Source organism: Aspergillus costaricaensis (genome assembly GCF_003184835.1).
Source record: "Aspergillus costaricaensis CBS 115574 unplaced genomic scaffold BO79scaffold_16, whole genome shotgun sequence".
Taxonomy (NCBI): Eukaryota; Fungi; Ascomycota; class Eurotiomycetes; order Eurotiales; family Aspergillaceae; genus Aspergillus; species Aspergillus costaricensis.
Window position 1 is genome coordinate 438069 of NW_020291816.1, and position 27846 is coordinate 465914.

General features: G+C 51.7%; 13 protein-coding genes across 13 annotated transcripts; 8 read left to right on the top strand and 5 right to left on the bottom strand.

Annotated features, from left to right (window-relative positions):
- Positions 1 to 830: 830 nt before the first annotated feature.
- Positions 831 to 3289, top strand: BO79DRAFT_287634 (bifunctional terpene synthase/polyprenyl synthetase family protein; the record flags this gene model as incomplete). Its single annotated transcript, XM_025688609.1, has 8 exons — positions 831 to 1119; positions 1186 to 1214; positions 1292 to 1554; positions 1606 to 2206; positions 2255 to 2409; positions 2460 to 2623; positions 2676 to 2923; positions 2975 to 3289. 8 exons carry the CDS (start codon positions 831 to 833, stop codon positions 3287 to 3289), a joined length of 2064 nt encoding a protein of 687 aa, XP_025539443.1.
- A 111-nt stretch (positions 3290 to 3400) lies between these two features.
- Positions 3401 to 4627, bottom strand: BO79DRAFT_195138 (DODA-type extradiol aromatic ring-opening family dioxygenase). The gene is made up of 5 exons (XM_025681113.1): positions 4558 to 4627; positions 4360 to 4503; positions 4113 to 4299; positions 3903 to 4031; positions 3401 to 3823 (listed from the first exon to the last, which is right to left on the bottom strand). The coding sequence occupies exons 1-5, from the start codon at positions 4595 to 4597 to the stop codon at positions 3460 to 3462; spliced, it is 864 nt and encodes a 287-aa protein (XP_025539444.1). The 5' UTR covers positions 4598 to 4627; the 3' UTR covers positions 3401 to 3459.
- A 722-nt stretch (positions 4628 to 5349) lies between these two features.
- BO79DRAFT_148205 (putative exo-polygalacturonase) lies at positions 5350 to 6883 on the top strand (the record flags this gene model as incomplete). The annotated part of the gene is made up of 5 exons (XM_025678535.1): positions 5350 to 5628; positions 5684 to 5940; positions 6008 to 6090; positions 6152 to 6463; positions 6525 to 6883. 5 exons carry the CDS (start codon positions 5350 to 5352, stop codon positions 6881 to 6883), a joined length of 1290 nt encoding a protein of 429 aa, XP_025539445.1.
- Positions 6884 to 7126: 243 nt separating this feature from the next.
- On the bottom strand, positions 7127 to 8470 carry BO79DRAFT_265959 (FAD-dependent oxidoreductase; the record flags this gene model as incomplete). Its single annotated transcript, XM_025686925.1, has 3 exons — positions 7127 to 7380; positions 7431 to 8334; positions 8405 to 8470. The coding sequence occupies 3 exons, from the start codon at positions 8468 to 8470 to the stop codon at positions 7127 to 7129; spliced, it is 1224 nt and encodes a 407-aa protein (XP_025539446.1).
- Positions 8471 to 8823: 353 nt separating this feature from the next.
- On the top strand, positions 8824 to 9995 carry BO79DRAFT_265961 (alpha/beta hydrolase; the record flags this gene model as incomplete). The annotated part of the gene is made up of 3 exons (XM_025686926.1): positions 8824 to 9118; positions 9185 to 9859; positions 9928 to 9995. The coding sequence occupies 3 exons, from the start codon at positions 8824 to 8826 to the stop codon at positions 9993 to 9995; spliced, it is 1038 nt and encodes a 345-aa protein (XP_025539447.1).
- Positions 9996 to 10351: 356 nt separating this feature from the next.
- BO79DRAFT_195140 (Zn(II)2Cys6 transcription factor) lies at positions 10352 to 12166 on the bottom strand (the record flags this gene model as incomplete). The annotated part of the gene is made up of 6 exons (XM_025681114.1): positions 10352 to 10572; positions 10622 to 10721; positions 10769 to 10878; positions 10922 to 11615; positions 11665 to 12101; positions 12139 to 12166. The coding sequence occupies 6 exons, from the start codon at positions 12164 to 12166 to the stop codon at positions 10421 to 10423; spliced, it is 1521 nt and encodes a 506-aa protein (XP_025539448.1). The 3' UTR covers positions 10352 to 10420.
- A 39-nt stretch (positions 12167 to 12205) lies between these two features.
- BO79DRAFT_287637 (uncharacterized protein) lies at positions 12206 to 12597 on the top strand (the record flags this gene model as incomplete). The annotated part of the gene is made up of 1 exon (XM_025688610.1): positions 12206 to 12597. Exon 1 carries the CDS (start codon positions 12250 to 12252, stop codon positions 12595 to 12597), a length of 348 nt encoding a protein of 115 aa, XP_025539449.1. The 5' UTR covers positions 12206 to 12249.
- Positions 12598 to 15324: 2727 nt separating this feature from the next.
- BO79DRAFT_209153 (uncharacterized protein) lies at positions 15325 to 17514 on the top strand. The gene has a single exon (XM_025682548.1). It carries the CDS (start codon positions 15781 to 15783, stop codon positions 17392 to 17394), a length of 1614 nt encoding a protein of 537 aa, XP_025539450.1. The 5' UTR covers positions 15325 to 15780; the 3' UTR covers positions 17395 to 17514.
- A 211-nt stretch (positions 17515 to 17725) lies between these two features.
- BO79DRAFT_209155 (thiolase family protein) lies at positions 17726 to 19325 on the top strand. Its single transcript, XM_025682549.1, has 3 exons — positions 17726 to 17976; positions 18026 to 18970; positions 19024 to 19325. The coding sequence occupies exons 1-3, from the start codon at positions 17842 to 17844 to the stop codon at positions 19222 to 19224; spliced, it is 1281 nt and encodes a 426-aa protein (XP_025539451.1). The 5' UTR covers positions 17726 to 17841; the 3' UTR covers positions 19225 to 19325.
- On the bottom strand, positions 19256 to 20986 carry BO79DRAFT_173406 (NAD-dependent succinate-semialdehyde dehydrogenase). The gene is made up of 3 exons (XM_025679684.1): positions 20901 to 20986; positions 20762 to 20849; positions 19256 to 20704 (listed from the first exon to the last, which is right to left on the bottom strand). The coding sequence occupies exons 1-3, from the start codon at positions 20925 to 20927 to the stop codon at positions 19323 to 19325; spliced, it is 1497 nt and encodes a 498-aa protein (XP_025539452.1). The 5' UTR covers positions 20928 to 20986; the 3' UTR covers positions 19256 to 19322.
- A 145-nt stretch (positions 20987 to 21131) lies between these two features.
- Positions 21132 to 22924, bottom strand: BO79DRAFT_209156 (putative alpha/beta hydrolase). The gene has a single exon (XM_025682550.1). The coding sequence runs from the start codon at positions 22821 to 22823 to the stop codon at positions 21183 to 21185; it is 1641 nt and encodes a 546-aa protein (XP_025539453.1). The 5' UTR covers positions 22824 to 22924; the 3' UTR covers positions 21132 to 21182.
- A 503-nt stretch (positions 22925 to 23427) lies between these two features.
- Positions 23428 to 24747, top strand: BO79DRAFT_209157 (CCDC90 family protein). The gene is made up of 3 exons (XM_025682551.1): positions 23428 to 24063; positions 24132 to 24465; positions 24518 to 24747. The coding sequence occupies exons 1-3, from the start codon at positions 23529 to 23531 to the stop codon at positions 24573 to 24575; spliced, it is 927 nt and encodes a 308-aa protein (XP_025539454.1). The 5' UTR covers positions 23428 to 23528; the 3' UTR covers positions 24576 to 24747.
- A 1016-nt stretch (positions 24748 to 25763) lies between these two features.
- Positions 25764 to 27493, top strand: BO79DRAFT_245504 (uncharacterized protein; the record flags this gene model as incomplete). Its single annotated transcript, XM_025685472.1, has 2 exons — positions 25764 to 25947; positions 26007 to 27493. 2 exons carry the CDS (start codon positions 25764 to 25766, stop codon positions 27491 to 27493), a joined length of 1671 nt encoding a protein of 556 aa, XP_025539455.1.
- Between the last annotated feature and the right edge of the window lie 353 nt (positions 27494 to 27846).

The following is a 27846-nucleotide window of genomic DNA, read 5'->3' on the forward strand; positions in this document are numbered from 1 at the left end:
CGGCTGGACAATTCGGGCTTAGCGTTTTCGCCCCTATCGGGTCCAAATGAGACGAGGAGATTCGCAGCGTTTCTGTGTTCGCTCATGAGGAGAATGCGTAGCAGCCAGTAGGGACAGTTTGGAGTACCTGAGCGCCCTTAAGTGTAGCCATTCTATATTTTCTAAATCTCGAGTGGCGTGGTGTCGCGATGATCGCAAATCCAGTTCCACAAAGGCGAGCCTCACACGACTTAAAAAGCTTTGGGTATAATGACCTGTTAGAATCCTCTAGGTCGAGCTGCAGATGTCTCCTGTTGTATTTCGATTAGCATAGTTGCAGTGATATATAACTACGTTGATTTCAGTTGGTGTAGCCCATCCAAGAGTTAGGGTTCTCCCAGATTAAGGCCCCCGGGACACATTCGCCATAAGAGTTGTCTTTGAAGAGCTGGGCAGCGTAGTAATTACATTCTGATGAGGAATTGTAGATTAGAGTCCTACTTGAGGTACAAATGCATATCGTTTTGGCAGTCTACTCGATTTGTCGTGGGGTGAGTCTGCAGGTAAGCTGGCCTAAAAGGGTTTAATATCTCTGCAGGAAAAGGCAGGCGAGCAATTACCGATGGGATACGTACCAGGGATGCATGCTGGTAATATATGCGGGAGTTGGAGTGTCCATTAGCTGAAACGCATCAAGCATGCAGGATGGAGGATCTCATCACTTCCACACTATTTAGGTGGGGAGGGGAAACGCTCGGACGCGTCACCGCTTATTTACCTGCATTAAGGCTACCCCCAACTTCCAGACGCTTCGTTTTCATAATCTGCAAAGTCTCCAGCCACAAATCATCATGTCGGTCTTTAACGATTATTCCTTCCACCACTCGCGGCCCATCGAGGCTAGTGAGCTGCCGGAAGGCTATTTCCATATCATCCCTAGTCGCGTATCATCTTCGCCTGTTGACAGCGGCGTCATCGACCAGATAAGAGATGAATGGAGCCGAGCTTTAGGCAAGGAGTCGACTGTTCCCATTCTGGACAACAAAACCCTCTCTAGTTTTCTATATGTATACCCGGAATGTCCGCCAACCGAACGGGGTGCGATGTTCAAATTCGCTTCCATTGTCGCGCTGTGGAGCGGTAAGCACACTTCACGTGCCCTAGTATCTGAGAAGTGAGTGAGTTAACGTGAAGGGGAGAATACAGACGAAATAGACAGATTTGACGCTGCAGAGGTGTGTTATGTTCTGTCTCCAATCTCTAGTCTACGACAATTCAGATCTATACCATTGTGTTTATTGACCTACGTCAGCACAAAGTAATTGTTCATGACCTTGCCAACCATATTCTGGCTAGATCCTACGGAGTAACCTCGTTTGGAAGCGGGTACGAAATCAACGATCCGTATTATGACGCACTTACAGAATTACTTTGGCCGCCTGGGCGTCATGAATATGAGCAGAAAATTCTTCTGAAAAATTTCTCGGCAATGCTGGAAACTCCGACGAGGCCCTCTCTAGACAAAATGACATTTGGTGCGTACAAAGAGCAGAGGAGTCAAAATAGTGCTGGAAAGTAAGTGCTCGATATTACGCGGGAAAGTAGCATAGCGCTGACATGGTAAAGGTTCGCTAGTTTGGTCATTCCTATCTTTCACGGTTTACATATCAGTGAGAGTGAACAGGCCTCAGTGGCGTCACTCATTAAGCTTGGTAGCTTGATTACGGGGCTAGCTAGCGATTTTGAGAGTTTCCATGTAGACTTCGAGAAGCATGCCACAAGCGACAGCCTTGAGGTTATATCCAATGCCATGGCTGTCCTGATGGCCAACTATGGTTACACGGAAGAAGAAGCGAGCGACATCCTAAAGAGTGTGTTAATATTTCTTGAGCGACAGTTTCTTATTGATTACGATGATTGGGAAGTCTCTCCGGGCTCAAAGTCAACTGACCTGCGAGCCTACATGGCCCTCTGGGTCACAAGTGTTGGAGGGGCGTGTTATGCACAGGCTATCTCACCAAGATATCATGGACTCAAGCTAAAAACAACAGCAGAGGACAGAGCACAGCTTACAGGACGAAATAAGATACACCACAAACTTCATGGCTATCCTCCACCAGCTTCAAGCCAGAAACCTTCCGATACACCCAGAAAGGATGTTACGGTTCTCTCAGCAGGAGATCAACGGGACATTCTAGCACCGTTTAAGAGGGCACCAGCAGAGCAGGTAAGACCTTTTCCGGGCCTACCCCTAACACACTACTGACAGTAGTAGCTATGCATGGCTCCGTACGAATACACGAGATCAACGGCCGGAAAGAAGATGATGTCAAGGTTCATCGAATGTCTACGGACTTGGCTCGATTTGCCAGATACTTCAGCCACTGTCATAGAACAAGTCACAGATATGATCTTCCAATCCACTCTCATGTTTGTACTCCCCTCAATAACAGTCCACTGCATAAGCTCAGACCAACTAGGATCGACGACATCGAGGATGACTCAATGCTCCGTCGCGGAAAACCAGCTGCACATCTCGTATTTGGCAAGTCCCAGACTATCAACAGCGCAACCTACCTATACGCGAGAGCGAGTCGGGATCTGGACCAACTGCAACAGGAAGCGTGCAAAAAAGCGTTTCTCGGTCCGTAGCCACAAAACCCAACCCTTCTCAAACACGTTCCTAACCTCCACAGACGAACTGGAGAATCTTGCCCTCGGGCAAGCTCTTGACCTTCACTGGAAGTTTCAGAAGAAATGCCCAACAACCAGCGAATACCTTAATATGGTCGATAACAAAACCGGCGGGCTCTTCCGAATGGCATTACGCGTTATGGAGATTGAGTCAAAAACGGAGCTGTGCCCTGATCTTATGCACCTCATAACACTGATGGGGAGATACTACCAAATTCGAGATGACTATATGAATTTGACGTCAGATGAGGTATGTGCCCAGGAACGGATATTGATTATAGGGGGTATTGACAAGGAATAGTATACCGAAACCAAAGGCTACTGTGAAGACCTCTCGGAGGGCAAACTCTCCTTCCCGCTGATTCATGCCCTGCAAAACAGCCCTGCGGCGGACATGATACGAGGGTTATTATTTCACCGAGAGCATGGCCGGGAAATGTCGTCAGAAATGAAGAGCTATATTATCGCTGAGATGAGAAAGGCTGGAAGTCTCGCATATGCTCGAATTACTGCAATTCAGCTGTTTGATGCAATGATGGAAACGCTGGAGCGAGTTGAGGCTAAACTCGGTCCAAATGAAAGACTGAAGGCTTTATTGCGTTTGTTGAAGCTGTGATTGATGGTGGAGATCTTACAGGTGTTGTGGAAGATAATCTAACTCTAATCCGAACATTCAATCCTTCTGTCTCCTCATTTATGATAAGTAATGGGTTATGGTCTCATAAAGCCAAGATATGTTGGGCAAACTTGCTAGTGAATAGATATCTATCTTTACAGTATTGGCCATCACAGACGCCCACTCAAACCCTCGCCCGTTGAAGGCAGCTTTCCAAGACGGAACGACAGATACGACTGTCCTATAATATACCGGTCCTGATTCCACACCTTATATCCCGACCAGTCGCGCCCGACGCCCAGAGTCATATATAACGGTAAAACATGTTCCTCTGTAGGGTGAGCGTCCAACCAATCCTCACGCTTTTGAAATGCTAGAAACTGTGCGTTCCTCTCTCTGGTGGTCGGGGCAGACAAGGCTTTCAGAGCCGCTTGTTCTATTGATCTAGCCACTGTTGTGTCGGTGGTTCCTTCGCGGGTAGCTCGAAGGTTGTGAACGATCATGCCTGATCCAATGAGGAGAATGCGACCAGGTCTAGTATATGAATTAGCTTTGTGTCTATGTACTGGCTTTCCAGTCGTTGTCGATGAGCGAACGACTGTGGAAAACATACAATGACGAAAGTGCTTCGCCCAGCCGGACGTGTGCATCCAGATCGTTTCCTGCGTAGGTAGAAATCTGCAGGATGGGGATATCCAGGTCGTCCTCTCTTTCAGGGAACATGAGTTTGAAGGGCACCCATCTGGTGATCATAATTAGGGCAATTGTCTAAGTAGACTGAGAGAATGTCCTGGCTTCTCAAAAGCGCAGTGAAGGAACTCACATTCCATGGTCAAGATCGCGTTCAACTCCCGCCGCTTTAATCCCTTGATCGAGGAGATGCTGCAATACCTTCTCTCCTAGGGCTCGAGACGACTTATGCTCGTATTGATACTCGAAGACGTGTGGGAATGTCGTGTGCCAGGAAGGGCCCAAGTCATGCCACACCTTGGTGGGCTCTTTGAGGTTCACTGCGGCACAATGGTTTTAGATTTCTCCAGTGGATGAATCTTGCTTTCTAACCCATTTACCTTCGATAGCATCACTTTCGCCTTGAAAATGGCCACAAGTGACGACGATAGCTTCCGGTTTGAGAGCCTTGATTTCCTTGCCGATCTCGCGAAGGTCTTGTTGAACGGGCCCGTAGCCGGGTTTGAAGAGGATGCTAACTCCGCCTGGTGGTAGTCAGAAAGCTGCTTTTACGCTTTAGCAACTATAGGCTCTCGAACCGTGGCCGATAAAGTATGTGGGGAGTTTCTCATCCGACATGGTGGACGTTGCTGTTGCTTTGGCGTCCCCGACGGCGCGCATATCCACTCAGAAAAGCCAAGCAAAATGAGGGGGTACAGAACCTAGCATAAAAGGCGGGGCTGAGGGTCGGTTTTATATGCCGTTAGCCCTATTTGCCAGTATCATGGAAACGCACGTTAGCGTCGAGCAAAGCAACGAGATTGGCTCGACTGGGGAAAGAAGTGGAGAGGTCTTAATGTTTTAGCCGCTAGCTGGATGATGGGCGATGGCGATTGATAGGAGAATATTGCATCATCAATATCATTGTTCATAGAGACTATATAAAGGTGTATACTGATATGTAGAGTGCACAGGTCCGATGATGGTTTTTCATACAGAGCCAAGAGTGGCTTTCCAAAAGCCTCGACAGAGGTGGAGAAATCTTAGGTACAAGTACGCGCGGTCGCTTCATTGAAGACCCTTATTGGTATGAATGACAGCTAACGCAAACAAATAAAATATGTGCATGATGCAAGCCCAATATATATGCGAGCATAATGATAGGCTTGTTCCCCTGGGAACTGTAGATCATGGGAAAATGCTCGTCACGAATTGCACCTATCACAGCTGGGCTTCGTGCACGTCGGGGTAAACCTACCCCGGGAACTGAGGGGTTTCATTTCGGGGTCCAGCCCTGCAAACTTGTATATTTACCTGCTTGTTATTCAGTTACATTTGTGGTTTATGCAAGGTCAATTCTTGAGACAGCTTCTTCACTGAGAAATTCAGACATGGCGCTTATAGTATTGAGATTTCTCCTTCTTACCTCTCTCATTATCCCATCCATCGCGCTATCGGACCAAGCAAAGAATGGCAATGCAAGAACCCAATGTGAAGTCAAACCAGGTGGTTCCTCAGAAATAGATGATGTGCCTGCTATCCTCGATGCGCTGACAACATGTGGTTCCGGTGGCCGGGTGACATTCACCAATCACACCTACTATATCAATTCCATCATGAACACAACATGGCTAGATGATGTTGAGATTGACCTGCAAGGTACACTCTTGGTAAGTAAAGAGCCTATGTAACCCCAATCTCTGCTAGCTTGCTGACACTGGGCAGTGGAGCACTAACATATCCTACTGGCTGAACCACTCCCTCCCTGTCGGTTACCAGAATCAATCCACTGCCTGGATCCTGGGCGGGAAAGATATCGTCTTTGAAGGACATGGATATGGAACCTTCAATGGAAGCGGACCGACATGGTATAAATATGTTGGATCGACATCGAATTACCCACGGCGACCGAACCAGTTGACGGTTTCGGGAGCAACGGGAGCAGTTTTCAAGGGATTGCGATTCGTGCAGAGTCAGATGTGGTATGTACGAACCGATGATATTGTGAACCGTCATTTTATCATCCTTCAAGCTGAAACAGGATGCCAGGACAATGTCTATCATCTATACCTCGGACTCAGTGTTCGACTCCATCTACGTGAACAATTTGTACGATGACGGTGATTCAGCGCGTAAGTACCATACCTTATATTGACCAAGACAAAACCCACGCCTCTAACCTAACCTGAATAGAAAACACGGATGGCGCAAACACCATCTATAGCAACAACATCACATTCACCAACTGGGAAGTTGTCAACGGCGATGACAGTATCAGCACAAAAGCCAATTCCACCGACATCACGATCGCCAACTCGACATTTACCAGTGGCCTCGGCATTGCCATTGGAAGCATCGGTCAATACAACGGTGCTTTTGAGACTGTCAAGGGTCTCAGAATCTCAAACATCACATACGACAAGACCACCCATGCCGTGTACTTCAAGACTTGGACAGGAGACCAGGTCGGATATCCGCCTAATGGAGGGGGTGGGGGGTTGGGATGTACGTTTCACATATTCATATCCAACGCCCTGTGATGATTTTAACCCTAACATGAGAACAGATGCCTCCGACATCGTCGCAACCAACTTGAAAACCAACAACCTAAAAGGTGCTCCTTTTACAATCTCCCAGTGCACAACCTTCTCTGGCGCCTCAGGAAACTGCACCAACTCCAAATTTCAGATCCGCGACCTTGTTTTCACCGATATTTCAGGTACGGTCGATTCGGCGGAGGTTGCAAGTTTCCAGTGTAGTGCTGTTGCACCGTGCGAAGATATCACTATTGAGAATGTGAGTTTGCGGATCGCGGGAAATACGACTCTTGCAGATGAGTATTTGTGTGGAAATGTGGATGGAACCGTTGGGTGGAATTGCACTGGGGAGGTGTGTGTTGGGTCGAGTGCTACTGGGGGATGTTAATCCAGTAGATGGGTTCTTGACGGTTCATGGTATTATAGTCGTACGGCACAATGCTAATGGAACTACTTGGGATATATCACAGCGTGTAGCTGTAGGGAAGATATATCCGAAAGCATGGACCAAGGTCTTTCCGAAATCTGAGTTGATATATCTGACGTAGCGAGAAATAAGAAGATAATTAACTGTCATTTACCAATTTGACACATACATCTAGTTAAAATCAAAAGCATCTCATTCAATGCACTATAAACGCTCAGCTTCGCCCGTGACAGCCCTTTTAGTCAAAATGGCCGAGTGTTCATTCAATTGTTCCCAAGCGTGGGCATCGTGGCAGGCCTGTCGACTCAGCCGGACGGCGCGTCTAGTGCGCGACCGCATTTCTGCCTCATACTCATCCAACGCATCTTTGGCCCCTTTCTCACCCGAGTACACCTTCTTCAGCGCCCGAAAGAGATTAAATGCATCTAGCAGCCCATGGTTCGCAGCTTCTCCCCGATCTGCTCGCGTCAGAACAACATACATAAGAAAATCGCGACAGAAAACTTACACATTGTCATAGCGTGGGCTGCGTCCCCAGCCAGCGTGACTCGACCATCACAGTTATCCCAATCCAAACATTCCCAATCTGCCAGTTTTATCTCCACTACCGGGGTTCCTTTCGGGATGCCTTCCACAACCGATCGCAGAAACGGGACGAATCCAACTGAGCGTCGCTTCATATTCTCCAACCGCTCAGCATCAGTGGCAGCCACTTCGTCTTCCTCACTTTTCACTGGCCAAGACATACATATCTGGGCCCGATAATGCTCATCGGGTGTTCCCCGCGTGCCATTCCTGTCAGGAGTCTCGAGCATCGAGAACCAGAAGAACACGCCCGTGCTGGGATGACAACCTTGGAATAGCAAGGGATCCATTGATCGCAGCGGCTTGATTTCTTGCGGGGACAAATCTACTGCTACCCCTGTAAATCTGATGGGAAGTACAGAGTTGCTGTATGCATCAGGTCGCAGGACTCGTCTCACCAACGATCGACTTCCTTCGACGCCGATGACGAATCTTCCCGACACGCGGGTGCCATTTGCCAGGACCAGACATGGAGCAGCAGTAGAGTCACTTTTCACGTCCACGTCAACCACTTGAGAATTCCAACTAACATGGTCTTCGATTCCCCGAAGCAAGGCTTGGCGCATCTTCTCCCGATTGACCCGCCAGCGGGTACTTGGGGGAATCTTGAACTTGGGCTCGCCAGTCGCGAGGTCAATGAAAAGGAAATTACCATTGTCATTCTTGGCCACTTGAGGGTCCACCTGTACCTCCTGGATGGCCAGTAATGTGTCCTCGGGCAACATCTGTTGAATGTACTCTAGGGCCCAATGCAGAGTAATCGCCCAGCCCTGGCCGCGGGCATCCGGCGACGCATCACGCTCGTAAATGCGGAAGGGGATGTTGGCCTAGACGTGTCTATTTAGCATTCATGTATTACTGGTGACATTGCGAACAGCTTATAGAGTTATCCATTACCTTCTGAAGGGCTTGACCGAGAGTCAGTCCGACAATACCGGCACCTACAATGAGAACGGGTTCCATGGTGATGATTCTGGGATATAGTTGAAGATCTATCTGACCGGCATTTCCTCGCTTGAAAACATTTTCCGCCTCATTCAGACTATCTGGCCTGTAATATATATCCTCCTGGTCAAGTGGCTTATCCGTCGGTTGATCGGATAGTACGTACCAGTGGCTGATGCTAGCGTCGTCGGACCGTCGCATAGATAAGCTGCAACTGCGGGGATGGCTGCAGATGCATATCAATAGCCGAGGAGGCGACATGCGACGGGCGTCGCCTATCTATTAGTATATAAATAAGATAAGCCTCGCGAAAATCAATCCAACCAACTACCGACAAGAGCACAAGGACACACCAATTATCATATATCACCATGTCGCACGAAGCCCTCAACCCTATTCACCCGTCCGTGCTCCCGCATCTCGACCCTACCTTCATCGAACTCTATAATAAGCATGTAGCCAACACCCCAGGCGGGCCAATTGATCTCGCCGTCCTTCGATCCAAATATTCCGTTCTTTACTCCTACGGCACCGGTCCTGCGCCGGAGCCCGCTCGTGTATACGATGCCACTATCCCAGGCCACAATGGGGATTTAATCCCCTGCCGAGTCTACGAGCCCGATAGCCCCGGACCGTGGCCCGTCCACATTGACTTTCACGGTGGTGGTCTGTCCCCCCTCCTCCCCACCCACATCTTTCGTATACCAAAGCTAATCAAGTACTGCGATGTAGGCTGGGGCCTCGGCGACCTAGACACCGAATCACACATCTGCAAGCACATCGCCGTGAAGGCCAAAGTCGCCGTGGTCGACATCGCCTACCGCCTCGTACCCGAGCACGCCTTCCCCATCGGCATCCAAGATTCACTCGCAGCACTCCAACACCTCGCCTCTCCGGCAGGCCGCACACAATTCCCAACCCTCGACACCACGCGCATTTCCCTCGGCGGAGTCTCCGCAGGCGGCAACATCGCCCTCATCCTCGCACACCTAGCCCGCGACCACCAAATCCCGCTCCGTCTAGTAGCGGTAGGGACACCCGTAATTGACGACATCTCCCGGTATACCACAGCGCACGACTCGCCCTTCCCCTCAATGCAGGAGATGGAGCACGCGCCGACGCTGAACTGGGCGCGCTTAAAATGGTTTGATCAGCTGAAGTGGCGCAGTCTCAGCAGCGAGTACGAAGATATACGTCAGAAGCAATTGGCTGAGGTGAAGTGGTATGCTAATGCACTGGAGGCGCCGGATTTTACTGGCTTGCCGCGCACGGTTATATACACGGCTGGGTGTGATCCGCTGCGTGATGAGGGTGAGGCGTATGCAAGAAAGTTGGTCGAGGGTGGGTGTGAAGTTACCGTGAGACGGTTTGAGGGCGTTCCTCATCCGTTTATGCATATGGATAAAGGTGAGTTCTGTTCTCCATTGCTTTTTGATTTCCTTGTCCAGGTTGTGTGTGCTGATGAGAGGTACTAGATCTGTGGCAGGCGCGGCAGTTTATAGATCTGATTGCGGGTCATATTAAGGGAGCGTTGCATGATTAGATAGATAAATGGCCTCGCAGTATGCATGATTCCTGTCCTTTGCTCTATAATTGACTGTAGACCTTCAAGAAGCATCAGTTTATATATCAGCCTCCCAAGCATCTTTGCCACCAAGCGAAAACAATGGGCCAGTAGTAGCATTCAAAGCAGAACTCGTTGGAAGGCCCTGCAGGCTACTCAGTTAGTGACTTGCCGGTTGATCGTCTCTCCTGCCGACGGCGGCTGTTCTCCGACCAATCACTTATAAACACGATTTCGGTGGATAACTGAGATATTAAGGCTGAATATTGACTTCATAACTCCATGATTTGTAAGATATATTTATTCTTAATCAGACATGCGATTCAGCTTGGACCCCTGCCTAGACAACCTTGATACTCCATACTCCACACTCCACTCCATACCATGTATGGTGTATGTGGACATCAATCCCATCGATCCATCTCGGCTAATTCTCCCCATTGAGCCTCAAGCTCCCGGATCATCCAGTTCGTCCGCCACCCAACCGCCTTTTCTACCCGGCGGAGGAATTGCAAGGACCCTTGTTTCTCAGAGGGGTGGCGGAGGCAGTAGCCATCTTAATCTTATTAGCAACAGCCATGTGGGAATGGCATCTGTAGACTCACATCGATGTAACAAGTGGCACGCCATAAAGTATGCATTCTCCACAGTCTCGTTTGACATGGAAAGTCCTATCGTCCGGACCAGATGGGATGCTATGGTCCTCTGTAGCCAGTTAGAATGGATACAGTGTCAGCTCAGACTGATCATACCTCTTCTGTTCGTCGCAGCCGCGCCAGTTCGTAATCGCTTGATACATTCCAGTGCCGGTGGGACGAGGTGAGAAGGATACACGATGCATGGTAGTATTGTAGACCGACGACTATATGGTCAGAGACAGCCGCACATCGGGTGCTAATACATACCTGCTGATGGAGACATCATCCATAACTCAGGGAATGGTCGATTTTCCGCTGGATCTGAATCCTTGTATTGTAACGGCTGCCAGCTGATTGGCCGCCCACGATGCCACTGCTCCACGCTTTCAGATAGATGCTGCCACTCGCCCTCATCGACAAAGCTGCAGTGTGATCCCCAGCAGGACTGGATAATCTTCGCACACAAAAAGATAATTACGTTGGCATATGAAGCGTCATCGCGGCGCTGGAACACGGACGAGAGCTCGTAGTTGGCTAGATCTAGTTGCATCGGTTGATGTTGCACCAGGGAGGCATAGATTGCCTGGCGAAGGAATTGCCAACTGACTGCTTCGGCGAGACCGCCAGAAGAAGCGGACTTGGACATAGTATTTAGGAGCCTGTTTGACCCAACCCAGTGACACTTTTCATCTGTTGCACGCTCGAGCTCTTCATATATGCGCAAGGTGACCACAGTAATGAGCAGGTTATCATCATATGTCTCTTCTGGCAACGCTAGAGCAGATATGAGAAGCTCTAGACACTGTCCGTGATATTCGGAGGCTTCCCAGTCGCTGGCGTTGGACATGATCGCATCGTGTCGGGCTGCGAGGCACAGCACAGCTTTCAACACCATCGGGACTTGCAAGGCTCGACGAGGGACTTCGGTACTGAAATGGGAGCGAAGATCGCATATGTCGGCCTAATAACAGTATTAGGCTGATAGATTCGTCTTATACGAAGAGACTTACCCATGGTGCAATCTTTTGGATGAACAGTCGTAGTAGATGGGCTTCACGGGAGCTCAACGGCGGTGAGCCGCTCGGACGGGGACTCACCGAGCTTAGCGGTGACGCCGAGCTCGTCCATGTACTCGCAGACGCCAAAGGCGAGACAATATTCAAAAGAGAAGGAGATAAGCCTGCAGAGGATGCAACGATCGGGGGATCGTTGAAGACAGGAGACCCGCCAGGGGGACTTGAGTCCACATGTGGATGGCGGATATTCTCATCCTGAGAATAAAGGACTTCAGGAAAGGGCAGATGATTAAAAATGGATATTTGGTCGGATATATCTCTCTGAACCTCATCAGAAGGATCCTGATGATTGTCGTTATCCTGGGCATCAGGTTGAGCATCGGTGGTGTTGCCCTCGTCCGACTCATCGGACGATTCCTGCACAAACTTTACTATACAACCAATCAGCATGCCAAGAGATTCACAAACAACCAACAGGGTTAATTCCAGCATACATGACTGAGGGAGATTAACCCATGTCTGACACGGATCCCAGGCTAACTCAAACTTAGAGGCTATGCCATTACTCTTCTGGTATACATGTCGGACGGCTTTGAAACGAAACGGCGGATCCAAGCGACAGACCCGTCCCAGACGAGTACAGGAATTACAAGCCGAGGCGCCCGCGCGAGTGGTGCATCGAATATGACGAACCCGACAACGTTCACATCCTCGTCCGATTCTCATGGCAGGCTGTGGGGCAAGAGGCCCTTAGCGTTCAGCGCTGCGGGGAAAGGACAACAAACGGACAGGGACATCGGCGGGCTAAGGAGATTCATCCAGCCTACTGGACAGGAGGACGAGATTGACGGCGAGTGTGGCCTGATGGGGGAGGGATGGGATGAGAACACGACAGAGGAGAGGAGGACGGGTATGGCTGCGAGGTGAAATGGCAGCTTGTCGGCTATTGATTTGTTGCCAATGCGGAGTCTGTCTCCCCCGCGGGGCCTGGGGCCAGCAATTTCCCGTTTAAGTCTAGTGCGAGCCTCCCCGCATTGTCCCTATGGCTGATTCAGCATTCAGCTTTTGCGTGCTTGCTGATTGGTGGATATACGCCTATTCCTAGGGTGGTGAGTTTATGGGATAGACTGTTAGTATTTATGGATCGTGTGAAGCAAAATGATGTCATTATCGGATTCTAGTAAAGTGTGGTTCTATATCAAGTAGTAAGAACTTTCCAGATCTGCAGAAGAAACGAACTATTTACAACAGAGGAATCAGATTATCTTACATATCTTGGTGGTCAATTGAATGTCCGGTAAACTCCTTCCCCTACCTTTCCCTTTTGTTATTAATAGTAGCTTCTTCTACTGATCCGGTTCCTTCCTGTAAGTCCTCCGAATTCCTCCTTCTAATCTCGTCGGTATTTTTCCGATCTTTAAATATACCCGGCTAGTGCTGTAACCCTCAGTCCTCAGAGCTAGACAGAACACATTACTTCATGTGGTAATCACTTAATAAGTCATGAGAGGTCGAGGTCTCACAGCTCCCCTGCAGGAGCAGACACCCTGCCAAGATGCAGCCATAACCTGAACCCACCTGTTCAATGACAGCGAGTCTGTAATCCAGGTAGTAGGGTCTCAGTCCTCCGTCTGGACAGCCATCTATGACAGGTGCGGAACTCTGCAAGGTACATTTTCTGGTCTCATGATTCACGAGGTCACTGCACGCATGTAGGTTAAAGGAATGAGGTTGCAGACTCCCAGGGCAAGTGGTGTAGCCGCCACATCGATCCAGGGCATTTGATACTGATAAAGGGGATGAATGGGACACAAAATACAAGATGAAAGCAAGAGACCTCGGCGTTATGTTGTAGCAGTTGATTCTTTTCGAAGGTTAGATACAAAAATGCAGAATGACAGGAGAACAAAGGAAGAGAGTGTAGGATAAGATTGTGTTCTTCGTTAAGAAGCGTGACGATGCACGTGGGTGGTATAATACAGAGTCGGGCTGCAATAATGATAAATAATATTGCTCAATTCAAGTGCCAAATCGGCTGTTTGCAGTAAGTTGCAAGGTACATGGGTTAACTGGTGGAAAGCAAGATACGCAGCTATGCCTCGAAGGTATATATTTAATCCAGGTCCCCACTAGAGTAAGTTGGTCCATGCTCTCAACAGACAAGCCTGCATAGCTAGCATCATATATAGCGGGATCAATAATGCATAAGAACAAGAGTGGAATTGAGTTGAACTGGATTGCGGGGAACCCTACCGGCAAAACACATCAAGCGGGAAAGCACTTTTCCGGGCCTTCAACACCGCTTACCCGGTACAATATTAAAGTGTACCTTCATAGCCACAAGCGTATTGCTATGAACCGTCCTATACATCTAGATCCTCTGTCCCGTTCAAGGACTACATTTACTCCGTTCGTGGTGAGTGATTGTGCGTCGTCGCCGTGAAATCCCGAGGCCGGGCAGGCGACAATTCGATCCTCAAGGCTGGGAAAGAGATGGGTAGGAGTGGGTTTTCTATAATTTGGGAAGTTGGGAGTGGAGAGGGGGAGAATGAGAGTCCCGGATCTAGAGAGGTGGAGCTATGATGAGGCTGAGAAGGTGTGGAGTGATAAGTTGAAGGTGGATTATGAGGTCGATGAGGAGGTGCGGCTTAATTTTCTGTTGAGGCAATTTGTGGGTGTATTGAATGGGATGAAGTGAGGCGGTAGTAGAGGCTCGATTAGTCCAATGAAATAGGACTATCCTTTCGAATATATGTTGGTGCATGTGAATGAATGCCATTGTTTATCGCGCAATGAGGCTGTAGCGGAGCTAAGTGAGAATGGATTCATGGAATGATATGCGTCGGGTCGGTCCGTCATGTTTGCGCCACTATACGATCTCCAAAAATCCAAAGATTTGCAACCCAAGCCCTAACGGGACATGGATAACCCGTCACCAGTTAGGAAGGAAAACAGGCTGGCGCTAGGCAGAACGGACCAGGGATCTCTGCCTGTCTCCGACCGCTAGTTTCGTCGAGGACCATTGGCCATTCGAGTTACTCCCAGGTTGTTGTCTAGGCTCTGCACGATCGCATCCAGACCAGTGAATAATGCAGACCCATTAGGCAGACATGCGTGTCAACTGCGTCCCACGTTGCTTGCCGCATCCCACAGCCTCCCTGCGTTGAAGATCCATAGAGGCTCTGCTCTGCTGTGGTCCACTCGTTCTACATTTAATTTCTTTTTCTCTACTCATTAGTGAATCTGTAGAGTTGGTGGTCATGTAGTAGACAAACTGATGTCATCTGTCCCCAGGGGAATCCTCTTGACCTCGTCCCTGGTGCCCGGCTGACTGATTTCTTTGCTTGCCCTGTGACCGACCCGAGCAGCCACACTCCATCGCCACACTGCCTCTGCCTCTGCCTCTGCATTCAACTAAGTACGCACACAACATCCTGGGCTGTTGGTAAGGCTGGAGAAAGCTCCAGCCGTGACACCTTGCTCAAGCAAACCGCAACCCTCCCCCTCGCAGCTGAGCCACAACAGTTGGTTCAATAAGACTAGCGAAAAGCAGCTATGCCCCGGCTGATCCTGACGTGCGGTCATTGTTGCTGCGATTTGCAATATCATTTAACTTTATAAGAATTCCACCGAGTCGCAACTCCCACCCGACCTGAATCTTCATCATCAGGAACGATCATCTTCTTAATGGGATCGTTTGCTATTTTAATTCTGCCCTTCCCTTCCTTCGTTCTGTGATTTCCTCCTTTCCGTCTGCCCTCTTCACCTGTGGACACACGCGCAGTTCACTCGTATTCACCTTCCCCTTCCCTTTCCCATCCTCCCCCCCTCCTTCACTTATCAGGCGCGGTGAACCCATGACTTCACCCACATGTCTTGGATCCATGACATCGTCGCAACGCGCTGTTTACTACAAATTTCTCAAATGAAAACAGTACCTTCGTCTGCTTTTGCGCGCTGCCACAATGTGCCCTGTCCATCTATAGTAGTGAGCTCTACGGACCCTACCGCGCGAAAGCGGCTGTTGCCATACGTCTACGTCTACGCTTCATACCACCTACTACCGCAGATTCCGTGCCTGATCCAGCATCGCAGCGCAAGATAGGCCGCATGTGTATTGTCGAAGAGTATACCGCTTCGTACCCTGACGTCCGACGAAGGCGGGTCCTTCAGCGGTGCCTCTTGGGGAGATCGTTAGGGTACTGTTATCGCACCCAGGTGGTCAGCCCTGGCGAGCGCATCCCTGAGCGCCCGGCCAGTCAGTTTCAGTACAGGAAACCCAGAAGTACTTATCGACCGGCCATGCAGTCACTGCGCGATCTGATCGTCGATCCACGGGAGCCGGCGCGGCGGAGACAGTCCCCAAACTATCCGCGACGAATGCCCGCGCGACGAAGTGACCCTTTTCGAGTTTTCTTTCCGTTCCTTCGACGAGCATCTGACAGCGATGACGTGTGGAAGAACGACGAATATCGGCCGCGAGGTCGGGGACGGTCGCCTCGGCCGGTCACTATGGCACGGGATGTACCGCCCATCAAACGTGAACCCCGGAGCGTTCCAAGGAGACGGCCTCTAAATTCAAAAGTCAGGGTGGTCACCCCACCACCAGAGCCTCTATATAAGGAGGAACCACTGCGACCACGGCCCGGAAGGTCACCTGCTTCGCCTTCTCTCTCACCCCGGGATCCAGGTACCTTCCGTCGTCCAGTCATTATTCATCAGGAGCCAAAGCCACGACCAAGCCCAATGCCTTCTCCAGGCTCATCTGGCTATCGATTCAGGAATCCATGGCACAGTAGATCCCCATCTCCAGGCCCCTCCAACTGGCGTCGCAAGGAGCCACGACCAAGTCCATCAGTATTCCCAGGACCAGCAAAACCTCAGGAGCCACAGCCGCAACCATCTCCAGAAGGTGCACCAAGTACTAATGCTCCAGCAGCACCTGTCACCCCTCCCAAAAAGAAAGAGCGACGTCCCAGGGAGCGTTCCCCATCTATCGAGCGTGTGCCAATCCGCAAAACACGTTCCACCCCAACCGTTCCGGTGGAGGTGCACAACCCCCCAGCTCCAGACAGCGGCCCCAAGCCACTTACAACGTCAAACACCACATCCCCAGGGAGTGGACCCCGCCATGTGCAGTTTTCTGACATAGTGGATCATCTCTCTATATCCGGAGAGAGCAATGCTCCCTCGTCTCCTACCGGCCCTCCGCGCTTCTATAGACAATTTGCCAGCGCAAGTCGTCGTAGGTCCCCAACTCCGGGGCCTACACCAAGAGTAAGAGAAGGACGAGGTGATTCAAGCTCCCAAAGAACCCGATATGTGTATGCGTCTCCTGCTGCGAGTCGTTCATATCCCCCGGGCGTTGAGGTGCTGATTGTGACTCCGCGCAGGTATCGACCAGGAGGAATCACTCCACCAATGAGCCGAGAAGCCGTTGACATTCACGAAGTCGAACCCGGGAGAAGCATTTCATGGTCTGGACGGGCTGCTAGGGTGGGTTTAGAGGGGAGCGGTTGGCGGGTGGAACGTCGGCCCAGACGTGGGATGGGGAGGGAGGAGCTGGGAACAGGCGCGAGGCCGAGGATCGTATCACTTTCACCGCCGAGAGGGCGATGGAGACCCAGAATGCGCCAGACTGAGCGGTATGGGGGGTTCGAGTCGGGCGATGAACGGGTGGTTAGGAATGAGGGTGGTTCGGGGCGTGTCTGGAGGTGGCTGTAAGAATTAGGGTCATGGTGGAAGTTTGTAAGATGTTGTTAGTAGTGGACATTTCGGGCTATTCCTTATGTTGATGATGTTTATTGTCTTGATTAAAAAAAGAAGAACATTGTTTATTGTTTGAGAACCGCTATAGGGATAGAAAATGATATATGTCGTTTAAACTGAGAGATGAAGCAAGGAGCAGGTAAGATGTAGGCTGGGGACAGTTCCCCACATGACTATCACCACGTGACCTCAAGGGGACCTCGGCAGCGGTTAGCGGCGGGCCGGCGGGCGGAGAAGAGGAGAAGCAGCAAGCATGCATGTGCATCTCATCCCATCTCTCATCACTCTCCTGTACTACTTCAAATCTACCTGCTTCTTGCTTCATCCCACTATCTCATTGTCATCGCTACCTTCTTCAAGCCTAGTTATTTTTCACATTATCTCCTATTACTGATACCCACAATGCTTGCCTCCCGTCTAACCCCGCGAACCATCCCCGCACGCCAATGGCGTCGACACTTCAGCGCCGCTCGACCGGCTCTGAAGGAGATCCAAGATGCCTACATTCTCAGTGCGGCGCGCACTCCAACCGCCAAGGCACGATTCTCTGCACCCAACGTTTACAGCCATACTAATCGGAATACAGTTCAACGGCTCCTTTGTCTCTGTCCCGGCTCCTCAACTCGGCGCCGTGGCCATCAAATCCGCAGTTAGCAAATCCAACCTCCCTGTCGAGAAGATCACAGACGTATACATGGGCAATGTTCTTCAAGGCTCTGTGGGTCAAGCACCCGCGCGTCAAGCCTCCATCTTCGCCGGCCTCGCCCCCACCGTTGAAGCCCTGACCGTGAACAAAGTATGCGCATCAGGCCTGAAGGCCGTCGCTCTGGCGGCCCAGAACATCCAGCTCGGACTAGCGGAGGCACAGGTTGCCGGTGGTATGGAGAATATGTCGCGTGTGCCGTACTACATGGCACGGTCTAGTCAGCTCCCTCCTTTTGGAGAGATTAAGCTTGAAGATGGCCTGATCAAGGACGGGCTGTGGGATGTGTACAACCAAATTCATATGGGAATCTGCGCGGAGCAGACGGCAAAGAAGTATGAAGTGTCACGGGAAGAGCAGGATGATTATGCCATTCAGTCGTACGAGCGGGCACAGAAGGCGTGGGCGGAGGGATTGTTTAGCGAGGAGATTGCCCCAGTGACGGTGAAGGGCAAGAAGGGGAATACGGTAGTGGAGAGGGACGAGGGCTTTGAGAACCTCAAGGCAGATAAGCTGCGCGGATTGAAGCCTGCGTTCTTGCGTGACGGCACTGGCACCGTCACAGCGGGTAACGCGTCCACGATGAATGATGGCGCGTCCGCCGTGGTGGTGGCTAGTCGTGAGCTGGCGAGGGAGTTTGGCACGGGAAATCGTGCTCTGGCAAGGATTGTTTCTACTTCTGATGCCGCTATCGACCCTGTCGATTTCCCTGTGGCCCCGGCCAAGGCGGTGCCGATTGCGCTGGAGCGCGCGGGCATCAGCAAGGAGCAGGTGGCGGTTTGGGAGTTCAACGAGGCGTTTGCGGCGGTGATTAAGGCCAACGAGAAGGTGAGTACTACACTCATACCTTTGACATTCATTGAATATGGCTAACCAAACAGATTCTGGGACTGCAAAACGCGCGAGTCAACCCGCTGGGTGGAGCCATCTCGCTGGGTCATGCGCTGGGCAGCTCGGGCTCGCGCATCCTGGTGACGCTGCTGCACCAGCTACAGCCAGGCGAGTACGGTGTGGCGGCCATCTGCAATGGCGGTGGAGCAGCTAGCGCGATGGTCGTGCAGAAGCTGGACCGGGTGGATTAAACATCCATGTACATATGAAGAATTTGATGCCAACATGTTCACACTAGCTAGCGGTCAATTTAGCCTCAGTCTCGCAAAAATCAAGCTAAAGGCCAACCCTAATAATGCCCCTGCACCGTCAACGTCCCCGTCTTGGTAACCAAATACTCATCCACAGCCACATCCTTCCCACTCTCCTTTCCATACCCACTCTCCTTCATGCCCCCAAACGGCGCCTCCGCAGCCGACATACTCCCCGTATTCAAGCCCACCATACCGGCCTCCAGCTTCTCAAACAACCTCCACAAGCGATCCGCATCTTTCGTAAACGCATAACTCGCCAGCCCCATACTAGTATCATTCGCCCACTGCACGGCCTCATCCTCCGTATCAAACGCATACAACGCCGCCACCGGCGCAAACGTCTCCTCCCGACTAACCAACATCTCCTTCGTCATGCCCGTCAGAATCGTCGGCTGGAAGAAATGCCCCTTCTTCCCCTCGACCCTCCCACCACCCAAAATAACCTCAGCCCCCAACCTCCTCGCATCCTCAATCTGCATCTCCGCCTTCCCCACCCCTCTCTCCGTCGTCAACGGCCCCATCCCCACCCCCTCCTCCATCCCATGCCCGACAACCAACTTCTCCGTCCTCTCCCTCAACAACCCCGCAAACCTCTCATAGACCCCCCGCTGCACATACACCCTATTCGCCGTAATACACGCCTGGCCAGCATGCCTCCACTTCAAATTCATCAACGCCGCGACAGCGGCCTCCAAATCCGCATCCTCAAACACAATAAACGGACAATTCCCCCCCAACTCCAACGTCACCTTCTTCAACCCATCCGCACAAATCCCCGCAATCAACTTCCCCACCCTCGTCGACCCCGTAAACGTCACCTTCTTCACCAACTCATGTCGACACAACGCCTCACTCAACGAAGGCGTATTCTCCATATCCGTCGTCAACACATTCACCACCCCCGCCGGGAACCCCGCCTGCATAGCTAACCCCGCAATCGCCAACGCAGACACAGGACTCTCCGGAGACGGCTTCACAATCATCGTACACCCCGCCGCGATCGCCGCCGCGACCTTCCTCAACACCATCGCCACCGGGAAGTTCCACGGTACTAGCGCGGCCGCTACGCCGATGGGCTGCTTGATCGTCATGATGCGACGGCCCGGAACGGCGGAGGAGCTGATCGTGCCGGAGACGCGCTCGGCTTCGCCTGAGAACCAGCGCGTGAAGGAGGTTGCGTAGTCGATCTCGCCGAGCGCTTCGGAAAGCGGCTTGCCTGTCTCGTAGGTGATGATTTTGGCAAGGTCGGTTTTGTGCGTACGGATGAGGGTGTCCCAGGCTGTGAGGAGCTCGGAGCGGTAGCGCGCGGTGGTGTGGCGGAAGGTGAGGAATGCGGAGTGTGCGGAGGTTACGGCGTGGGGGACGTCGAGGGTTGTGCAGGTGGGGATTTGGGCCCAGGGGTGGGAGGTGCCCGGGTCTGTTGGGGATTTTCATTAGGATGGGCGTTGAGGGGAAGGAAAAGGGGATGGCATACCGATGACTTCAAAGTGCTGGTTGCTTTGGGATTTGATCCAGGTGTTGTTGACGAAGGCATCGAAGTGGAGGATGGAGGGGTCGGAGAGCTAGATGCGTGAGTTAGAGGAAGGGGAGACGAGGGTTGGAGTGAGACATACTTGGAATGGAAGCTCGTATTGGGCCATTGTAGCTTGATTCGTTTACTATCTGATGGATATGTAGAAAGTAGAGATTGAGGGATGAGATACCAGGGACGTATCACAATATAAGGGATATGGATGAGAAGAGGGGAAGATAAGCTGACCCCGCACCTCGGATATCGGCAAGTTTCCTACAAAACTACTATTGGAATACCATTGACTCAAATAACATGTATCAACTTTATCATTCGCTGATCATCTATATACATAACAGCTCTGTAGTCTGTACATCAGCTGCTTCTAGTGCAGGTACTCGTTCACCACTTCCGTAAATGCCGTCGCATTCTCCAACATCGGCAGATGACCTGCCTTCGGCACCAACTTCAACTCGGACTTGCTCTTCAGGTCTGCCACCATCTGCTGCATCGTCTTGGGCAGCACACCATCACTCTCACCGGCCACGAACAGGCCAGGCACCTGTGCCTGTGCCATCCGGTCCCGCACATCATACGCACACAGGGCCTGCACGCTCTGTCTGAAGCCGGGCAGACTGTTCGTCCGCACCAATTCCTTCGCCTTAGCGGGCAGATGGGGCTGTGTCTCGTACGACTCAGCTGTGAACCAGCGCCGCACGGTGATTTCGGCCAGCTTCTCGCCGACAATCGCCTGCTGCGTGGTGGACGACACGGCACCCTCGCTGGCTGCCAGCTCGACACGCTCGTTCCAGGCCTTACGGTTCGTCTCGGGGCTGGAGCTGTTGGTGTCGCAGGAGATGAAGCGCTCCACGCGCTCCGGGTACAGCAGGGAGGTGTTCAGCACGGTCACACCACCCAGGCTGACTCCGATAAGGGTGGCCTTGGGAACGCGCAGAGCATCCAGCAGTGCGATGATATCCGAGGCCAGTAGATCGATGTTGACGGGCTTCTCGCCGCATTCTTGCTGCCGGCCACGGGTGCAGTACCGGACAATGCGGAAGTTTTGGTTGCGAGGGTCGGAGAGGAACTGGTCGACAAAGTCGTCCCAGATGGTGTAGTCCACCAGGATGGAGTTGCTGAGCACGATGACCGGGCTGTGGGGGTCGGTGCTACCCTCCAGGCGGTAAGGGAGCTCGACGCCGTCGGGGGTGGTGACGAAGGACTCGACGGCCGGGCGGGTGGGAGAGGGCAAGGTGCGGGTTTTGCCGTCAATGGACGACCAGGGACCGATGACATCCGGGGAGGTCAGGGAGGACAGCTCGCGGGGAGCGGGTCCGAAGGTGTAGGCCCACTGGTAGGTGCGACGGCGGGTTTTAGCCACGACGTCGGTCATGATGCGGGTGCGCCAGGGAGTGTCGGTGGCGGCCTTGAATTCGGGACCGCCCAGACCATTCTGGGCAGCGTAGTCGTGCACGGCGAGGTATTCGCGCGGGGCTTTGGGGTCGATGGTGGAGGTGACGAAGAGGCGGGAGGAGCGCCAGCCGGGCACGCGGGACAGCATGGGGATGTGCTCTTCGCGGTACCAGCGGGTGAACTCGTCCTCCTTAGCGGCGTCGGCGGAGGAGAGGGAGAGGGAGACGGCGACGAGGGCAGAGCCGGCAGCCTCGGTGTCGGGGGTGAGTTCGAGCGGTTTGTAATCAGCCGCCTTTTGCTCGACAACGGTATCGTAGAGCCGGCGATCGACGTCAATCTGGGCCATGGTCGCCTTTTCCCGGGGGGTCTTGATGGTGTCGCCGCGGAGGGCGAGGTAGGTCTCGCGCGTCAACTCAACCATATCAGTGATGTCGTAGAGTGCCACCCACTCGGGCTCCTCGCCGTCGGTTGCGCGATAGCGGAAGCCATTGGTGCAGAAGGGCAGACGCAGGCGCAGAGGACCGTGTTCGGTATTATACCAGTCGTGGAATTGGGCCGCAGGGAGGGAGGGACGAGGGTTCATCGTCACCCAGAGAAGGCCGGGAGTCGTCATTTTGAATATGATGTTAAGCAGGGACAGCTGACACCAAGAGAAGTAGAGAGAGTAACTGCAACAAAATCAATGATGAGGGGCAGATGGCGGGGTGAGCGGCGATAATAATCATTATAATGAGAATCCGACTGACTGCCGACCACACAGCCGATGGCGGCCGATGGTTGAAGTCATCGGCTATATCTTTAAGTTCCAGTCTTCATCTCCCAGGTACTGGTGGCGGGGAGCCCACTGGGGAAGCCACTGGGGTTTACAGGGTAGTTTGAATCCCAAGATTTCATGGTAGATAGACAGATGGGAGATCCTCCAAACACACTTGACTGGCGAGAGGAAGTTGTATAGAAGGATGAAGGGCTCTCTGTATGAAATGCCTGGGAAATGTAATAACCCTGCAGCCTGGAAGTTCAGGCATGCATTTCGGTAGCCACAAACTGCCGAGTCACCTGATGCTGCTATACTCCGATAATGAGTCACGTGTGACCCTCCAGATTCTGACCTGGGCGGTGAGGTGACTGGCAGAATGGCAGACCGGGCGGAGTTAGTCAGCTCTCACGCCGAGATGCAACCCGACGATTAGATCATCTAAGAACATCCAACTCAACTACAACTACTCGATAAGCTAGACTGTTCTCACAGCTTCAGGCTAGATCTCTTCTCCCACCCTATTCCCCACTGTCCGGCTCACGCTTCTCGTAGCTGGGACTCATGGCGCCTCAGAAATCGGTGGCAGAGGTGCCCCGTTCCCTGATTCCCCGTCTGACTTGGAACGGCTCCTCGACTCGCACTACTTTTACCTCGCCCCAGACTACCGCCCTCCCGGCGAAGCGCCAACAAAAGCAGTACATCGTACGGAGTCGGATTTCTGCTGGACGACAACTGCATACCTCGACTTCCCCGTCCACTGCCTCTTCAACATTCCCCGCAGCAGCCCGAGATCTAGGCACATCGATCGCAAGACGGTTCCCTTCCACAACCAAGCCGGCCAGCCAACCAGCCGCACCCCTTGGGAACCCCATCCGACATAATGGTGTCTATGTCGCTGCATTCAACCCTGCTCGGAGAGCTTTTCATGCGTCCGCTCCGCGCCAGCGCGACCATCACTTTGATACATTGAAGTTCGTCCAGCGATTGAAAGATGAGGGTTTTAGCGAAGAGCAGGCTGTTGCCATGATGCGGGTCCTGAACGACGTCATTCAGGAGTCCATTCAGAACTTGACTCGGACAATGGTGCTTCGGGAAGGTTAGTCACTCCTGTGGTTTATGCATGCTATAACCAAGAGCATTTCCATTCTAAGTCCATTTCTACAGACACGGAACGATCGGCCTATACACAAAAAGTCGACTTTGCCAAACTCCGCTCCGAGCTCCTCAACGCAGATTCTACCGAAGCGCAATTGACTCGCTCGTCGCACGAAAAGATCGCCGCTGATCTCGCCAAACTCAACTCTCGTCTACGCGACGAGATCGGTCGCACGCAGGCATCAGTGCGACTTGATCTGAATCTGGAGAAGGGTCGTATCCGGGAAGAAGCCAATGGCCAAGAAATGCGTATAAAGGAGACGGAAACGAGAATTGAGCAGGAGGTGGCTGGGTTGAGAGAGCGTGTAGAGGCTGTCAAGTTCTCCACGCTACAATGGCTCATGTAAGTGGTATCCGACATTCCACACAATACAATGCTGACAGATTTTCTCTAGGGGTGTATGCACTGGTACCGCTGCTCTGATTCTTGGTGCCTGGCGTCTCTTCATGTGAACCTATCATTCTATGGGCTTTCGGTCCAGTCGGCCGGATTAAGATGCCTTGTCTGTTGCCTTCATATCAACTCCCCACTCTGACTCCTTACCGCCGAAAAATGTGGCGGGATTAGGAACTGGTGGCTAGATTTCTCTTCTCTTTTGTTTAATTAGCGATGTGGTGGCTTCCGTAATCATTCTATATATATACTATTGCTTTATTTGTTATCTTCCGAGGTGTAGTAGATATATTGTGGGATGGGACTCCTATCCTGCCTGTGGCCGGCATGGAACGAGGCGAGCTGTGAAGTGATATGATGCAATTCCGCGACCTGTATTATGTTACTACCACTAATTGGCTCATTCTGCATTAGATCGGCTGCTCGCCTAAACGACTGCTGCAGAAGAAAGGTGGGGGTATTACGAACATGCGATTTCAGTGATAAGGGAAATGAAGGGGTTGGAGAATAGAGCGATGCAGTGTCATACAAGCCATGTAAGACTCAGAGGCCCGCCGGGGACCGCCGGCGTCAAAAAGAGGGGGGAAACACCCTCATTTACAATCAGGCAATGATTGGCCTGGCATGCTCTTCGTTCCTGTCTATGCCAGGTTCTTCTCGCTCCACTCTTCGGTAGTACTACTAGTCAACTCCTCGCTCCATATCTTTCTGCAGCTTATCATCGGCTCACAACAGGAACAAGGGGTAATTGCGTCCTAGCTCGCCCGCCAGATAGCCAACGATCATGCTTGTTCAAACTAGCACGTCTTCTTGAAGTGTGACTGGCGATATATCACGCTATAGCACTATGCTTGGAACTGCCACAGTTTGATCCATCACAATCGGGCTTAGTTGTACACTGTCAACAAGAAGCACGCTAAAGAAATCTCCGCATGCAGAGCACGTCAAAACACAGCTAGTTACTAATGGATCATGCACCATGGCCTCATACAAATACCCTTCCCGACCCCCTGGGGCGTCAACAATGGCGCTGTACTGCACTCATTCACAGGCATCAGTACCATATTTGGCTGAGCCCTACTAGCACTTGGTGCATATCTCTTGCGCACTGGGGCTTTCTCAGGGGCTTGCAGTACATACTCGTGTCGCCCACGTGAAGTTTCCACATAGTCGCACCACCACAGAGAGACATCCTTCTAGAAACGCACCGATCAGAGCAGATCTTATCCTGCAGGAAAGCCGCGATCATGCTGGTCTCTTTCGGTGTCGCATTCTACCTAGTATTTCTGCTGTTTTCTCCGGCGCAGGCTCTTCTAGAGGTCTTTGAGGTATACCAGCCCGTCTCCACAGGCCATGGCAGCGTTGGATGCAATGAGGAGATCCTCCTAATGGACCATGTCTTCGGCTATAGCTATGGGGAACCATACGTCGGTAGGATAGAAACAGTGCCTGATCCGATCAGTTGTTCAAAGCTAAATAATATGAGCCAGGGATCTACGAACCACCAAACTGTACCTTTGACACCGTTCGCATTAACTTCACTGTCACCTCCAAAGGAAGACAGTATGATCGTCTGGCGCTCATGTACTTAGGGGACACAGAGGTGTTCCGAACATCAACAGCTGAACCAACGACCGACGGCATCATCTGGACCTATATCAAAGACATGTCTCAGTTCAACGTACTATGGAAAGAAAAACAGAAATTGATCTTCGATCTTGGCAACATCATTACTGATGTCTACACCGGCTCTTTTAACACCACCCTAACCGCCTACTTCTCATACGAGGGCAACGTCAGGACCCCAGACGTCATCCTCCCAATCTCTGCTCGCAAATCCGCCCAGAACGCATCAAGCGACTTTGAGCTTCCATCTGACAACGCCACAGTGCAATACCAGATCCCTGCAACAGCATCCCGTGCAGTCGTGTCAATTTCTGCATGTGGCCAGTCCGAGGAAGAATTCTGGTGGTCCAATGTCCTCTCTGCCGATGAGTATACCTTCGACAATACCATTGGCGAGCTATACGGGTACTCCCCATTCCGCGAAGTCCAGCTCTATATCGACGGCGTCCTTGCCGGCGTGGACTGGCCATTCCCCATCATCTTCACCGGCGGTGTCGCGCCAGGATTCTGGCGTCCTATCGTAGGAATCGACGCTTTCGACCTACGCCAACCCGAGATCGACATCACGCCCTTCCTCCCCTTGCTCAAAGACAACAAGTCCCATTCGTTCGAGATCAGAGTCACAGGCCTGAGCGTCGCCGACGACGGAACAGTAACATTCGCCAACACAGTCAACTCCTACTGGGTAGTCACCGGCACTATCTTCCTCTACTTGGACTCCTCCACCTCTGAATCACACAGCACAACCACCGGCCAAGCGCCCGAAATATACGCCCCGGCGCCCACCCTCACCGTCACACGGGATCTCACCCAGAGTCCAAACGGGACCAACGAAACACTATCATACTCCGTCACAGCCGAAAGAACATTCACCGTAAAATCCTCCGAATACTCATGGAGCCAGAACCTCACCTACTCCAACTACGGATACCTAAACCAACAAGGACTAAGCCAGAAAAACAACCAACAGACCTCCGGCACTAACACCATCACTCAACTTACCGGGAATAAATTTACAAATGAGGTCAGCTTCCAGTACCCTCTAATCTGTAACACGACGTACGGACTGCAAGATGGCCTTTCCATCAGTGCCTATATCCGCAGAGGCCTGGATATCGACTCAACTGGAGGTGATGGGCTCGGCGTCTCGACGTATACGTTTACCTCGGGGCCGTTGGATCTGCATACGGAACAATATGGAACAGCGTATTATTTCGAACCGGAGGATGATGAGAGTTCCGTCTCGTATGGTGAGACGGTTGATGTCTGGGGAAGTAATGCTGGGGGGGTGGAGTATTCGAGGAATGTTCGTGCGGTGAATGGGACGGTTGTTTCGGATAGTGAGAGCTAGGAGATTATTCATTCATTCCCTTCGTGTATGAGACCTGGGTATGATTAGGATGGATGAAGTTGGGAATATATCTAGTATATACTTATAACTGGGGATTAATTTGTTTTGCAATCCGAGAAAATACATTTCTATACTACTAGTATCCAAGTAGTACTACATTGAACATGAATATAACGACCCCTGAATAGTATACACTACTCATGCTGTATTATCAAACAGAATCCCACCACCCATTAATAAGATTATATACATCTACTCTGAGAACTTGACTCTCCGCGGGATCGTAGTCTGCCATTTTTTATGGCTATTTTCCCTCCACGATGATGCAGTCTATTTACCGGACTCTAATTGGG

Coding starts and splice junctions, on each gene's coding strand:
- BO79DRAFT_173406 (XM_025679684.1), bottom strand. CDS start 20,927: ATGGCCCAATACGAGCTTCCATTCCAA. Junction 20,850..20,900: donor AATACGAGCTTCCATTCCAA/GTATGTCTCACT, acceptor TCACGCATCTAG/CTCTCCGACCCCTCCATCCT. Junction 20,705..20,761: donor CCAGCACTTTGAAGTCATCG/GTATGCCATCCC, acceptor AATCCCCAACAG/ACCCGGGCACCTCCCACCCC.
- BO79DRAFT_195138 (XM_025681113.1), bottom strand. CDS start 4,597: ATGTCGGATGAGAAACTCCCCACATACTTTATCGGCCACG. Junction 4,300..4,359: donor CGAAAGTGATGCTATCGAAG/GTAAATGGGTTA, acceptor ATTGTGCCGCAG/TGAACCTCAAAGAGCCCACC. Junction 3,824..3,902: donor GGCGAAGCACTTTCGTCATT/GTATGTTTTCCA, acceptor TTCATATACTAG/ACCTGGTCGCATTCTCCTCA.
- BO79DRAFT_209155 (XM_025682549.1), top strand. CDS start 17,842: ATGCTTGCCTCCCGTCTAACCCCGCGAACCATCCCCGCACGCCAATGG. Junction 17,977..18,025: donor CGCGCACTCCAACCGCCAAG/GCACGATTCTCT, acceptor ATCGGAATACAG/TTCAACGGCTCCTTTGTCTC. Junction 18,971..19,023: donor TGATTAAGGCCAACGAGAAG/GTGAGTACTACA, acceptor CTAACCAAACAG/ATTCTGGGACTGCAAAACGC.
- BO79DRAFT_209156 (XM_025682550.1), bottom strand. CDS start 22,823: ATGACGACTCCCGGCCTTCTCTGGGTGACGATGAACCCTCGTCCCTCC.
- BO79DRAFT_209157 (XM_025682551.1), top strand. CDS start 23,529: ATGGCGCCTCAGAAATCGGTGGCAGAGGTGCCCCGTTCCCTGATTCCC. Junction 24,064..24,131: donor GACAATGGTGCTTCGGGAAG/GTTAGTCACTCC, acceptor CCATTTCTACAG/ACACGGAACGATCGGCCTAT. Junction 24,466..24,517: donor TCCACGCTACAATGGCTCAT/GTAAGTGGTATC, acceptor GATTTTCTCTAG/GGGTGTATGCACTGGTACCG.
- BO79DRAFT_209153 (XM_025682548.1), top strand. CDS start 15,781: ATGTGTATTGTCGAAGAGTATACCGCTTCGTACCCTGACGTCCGACGA.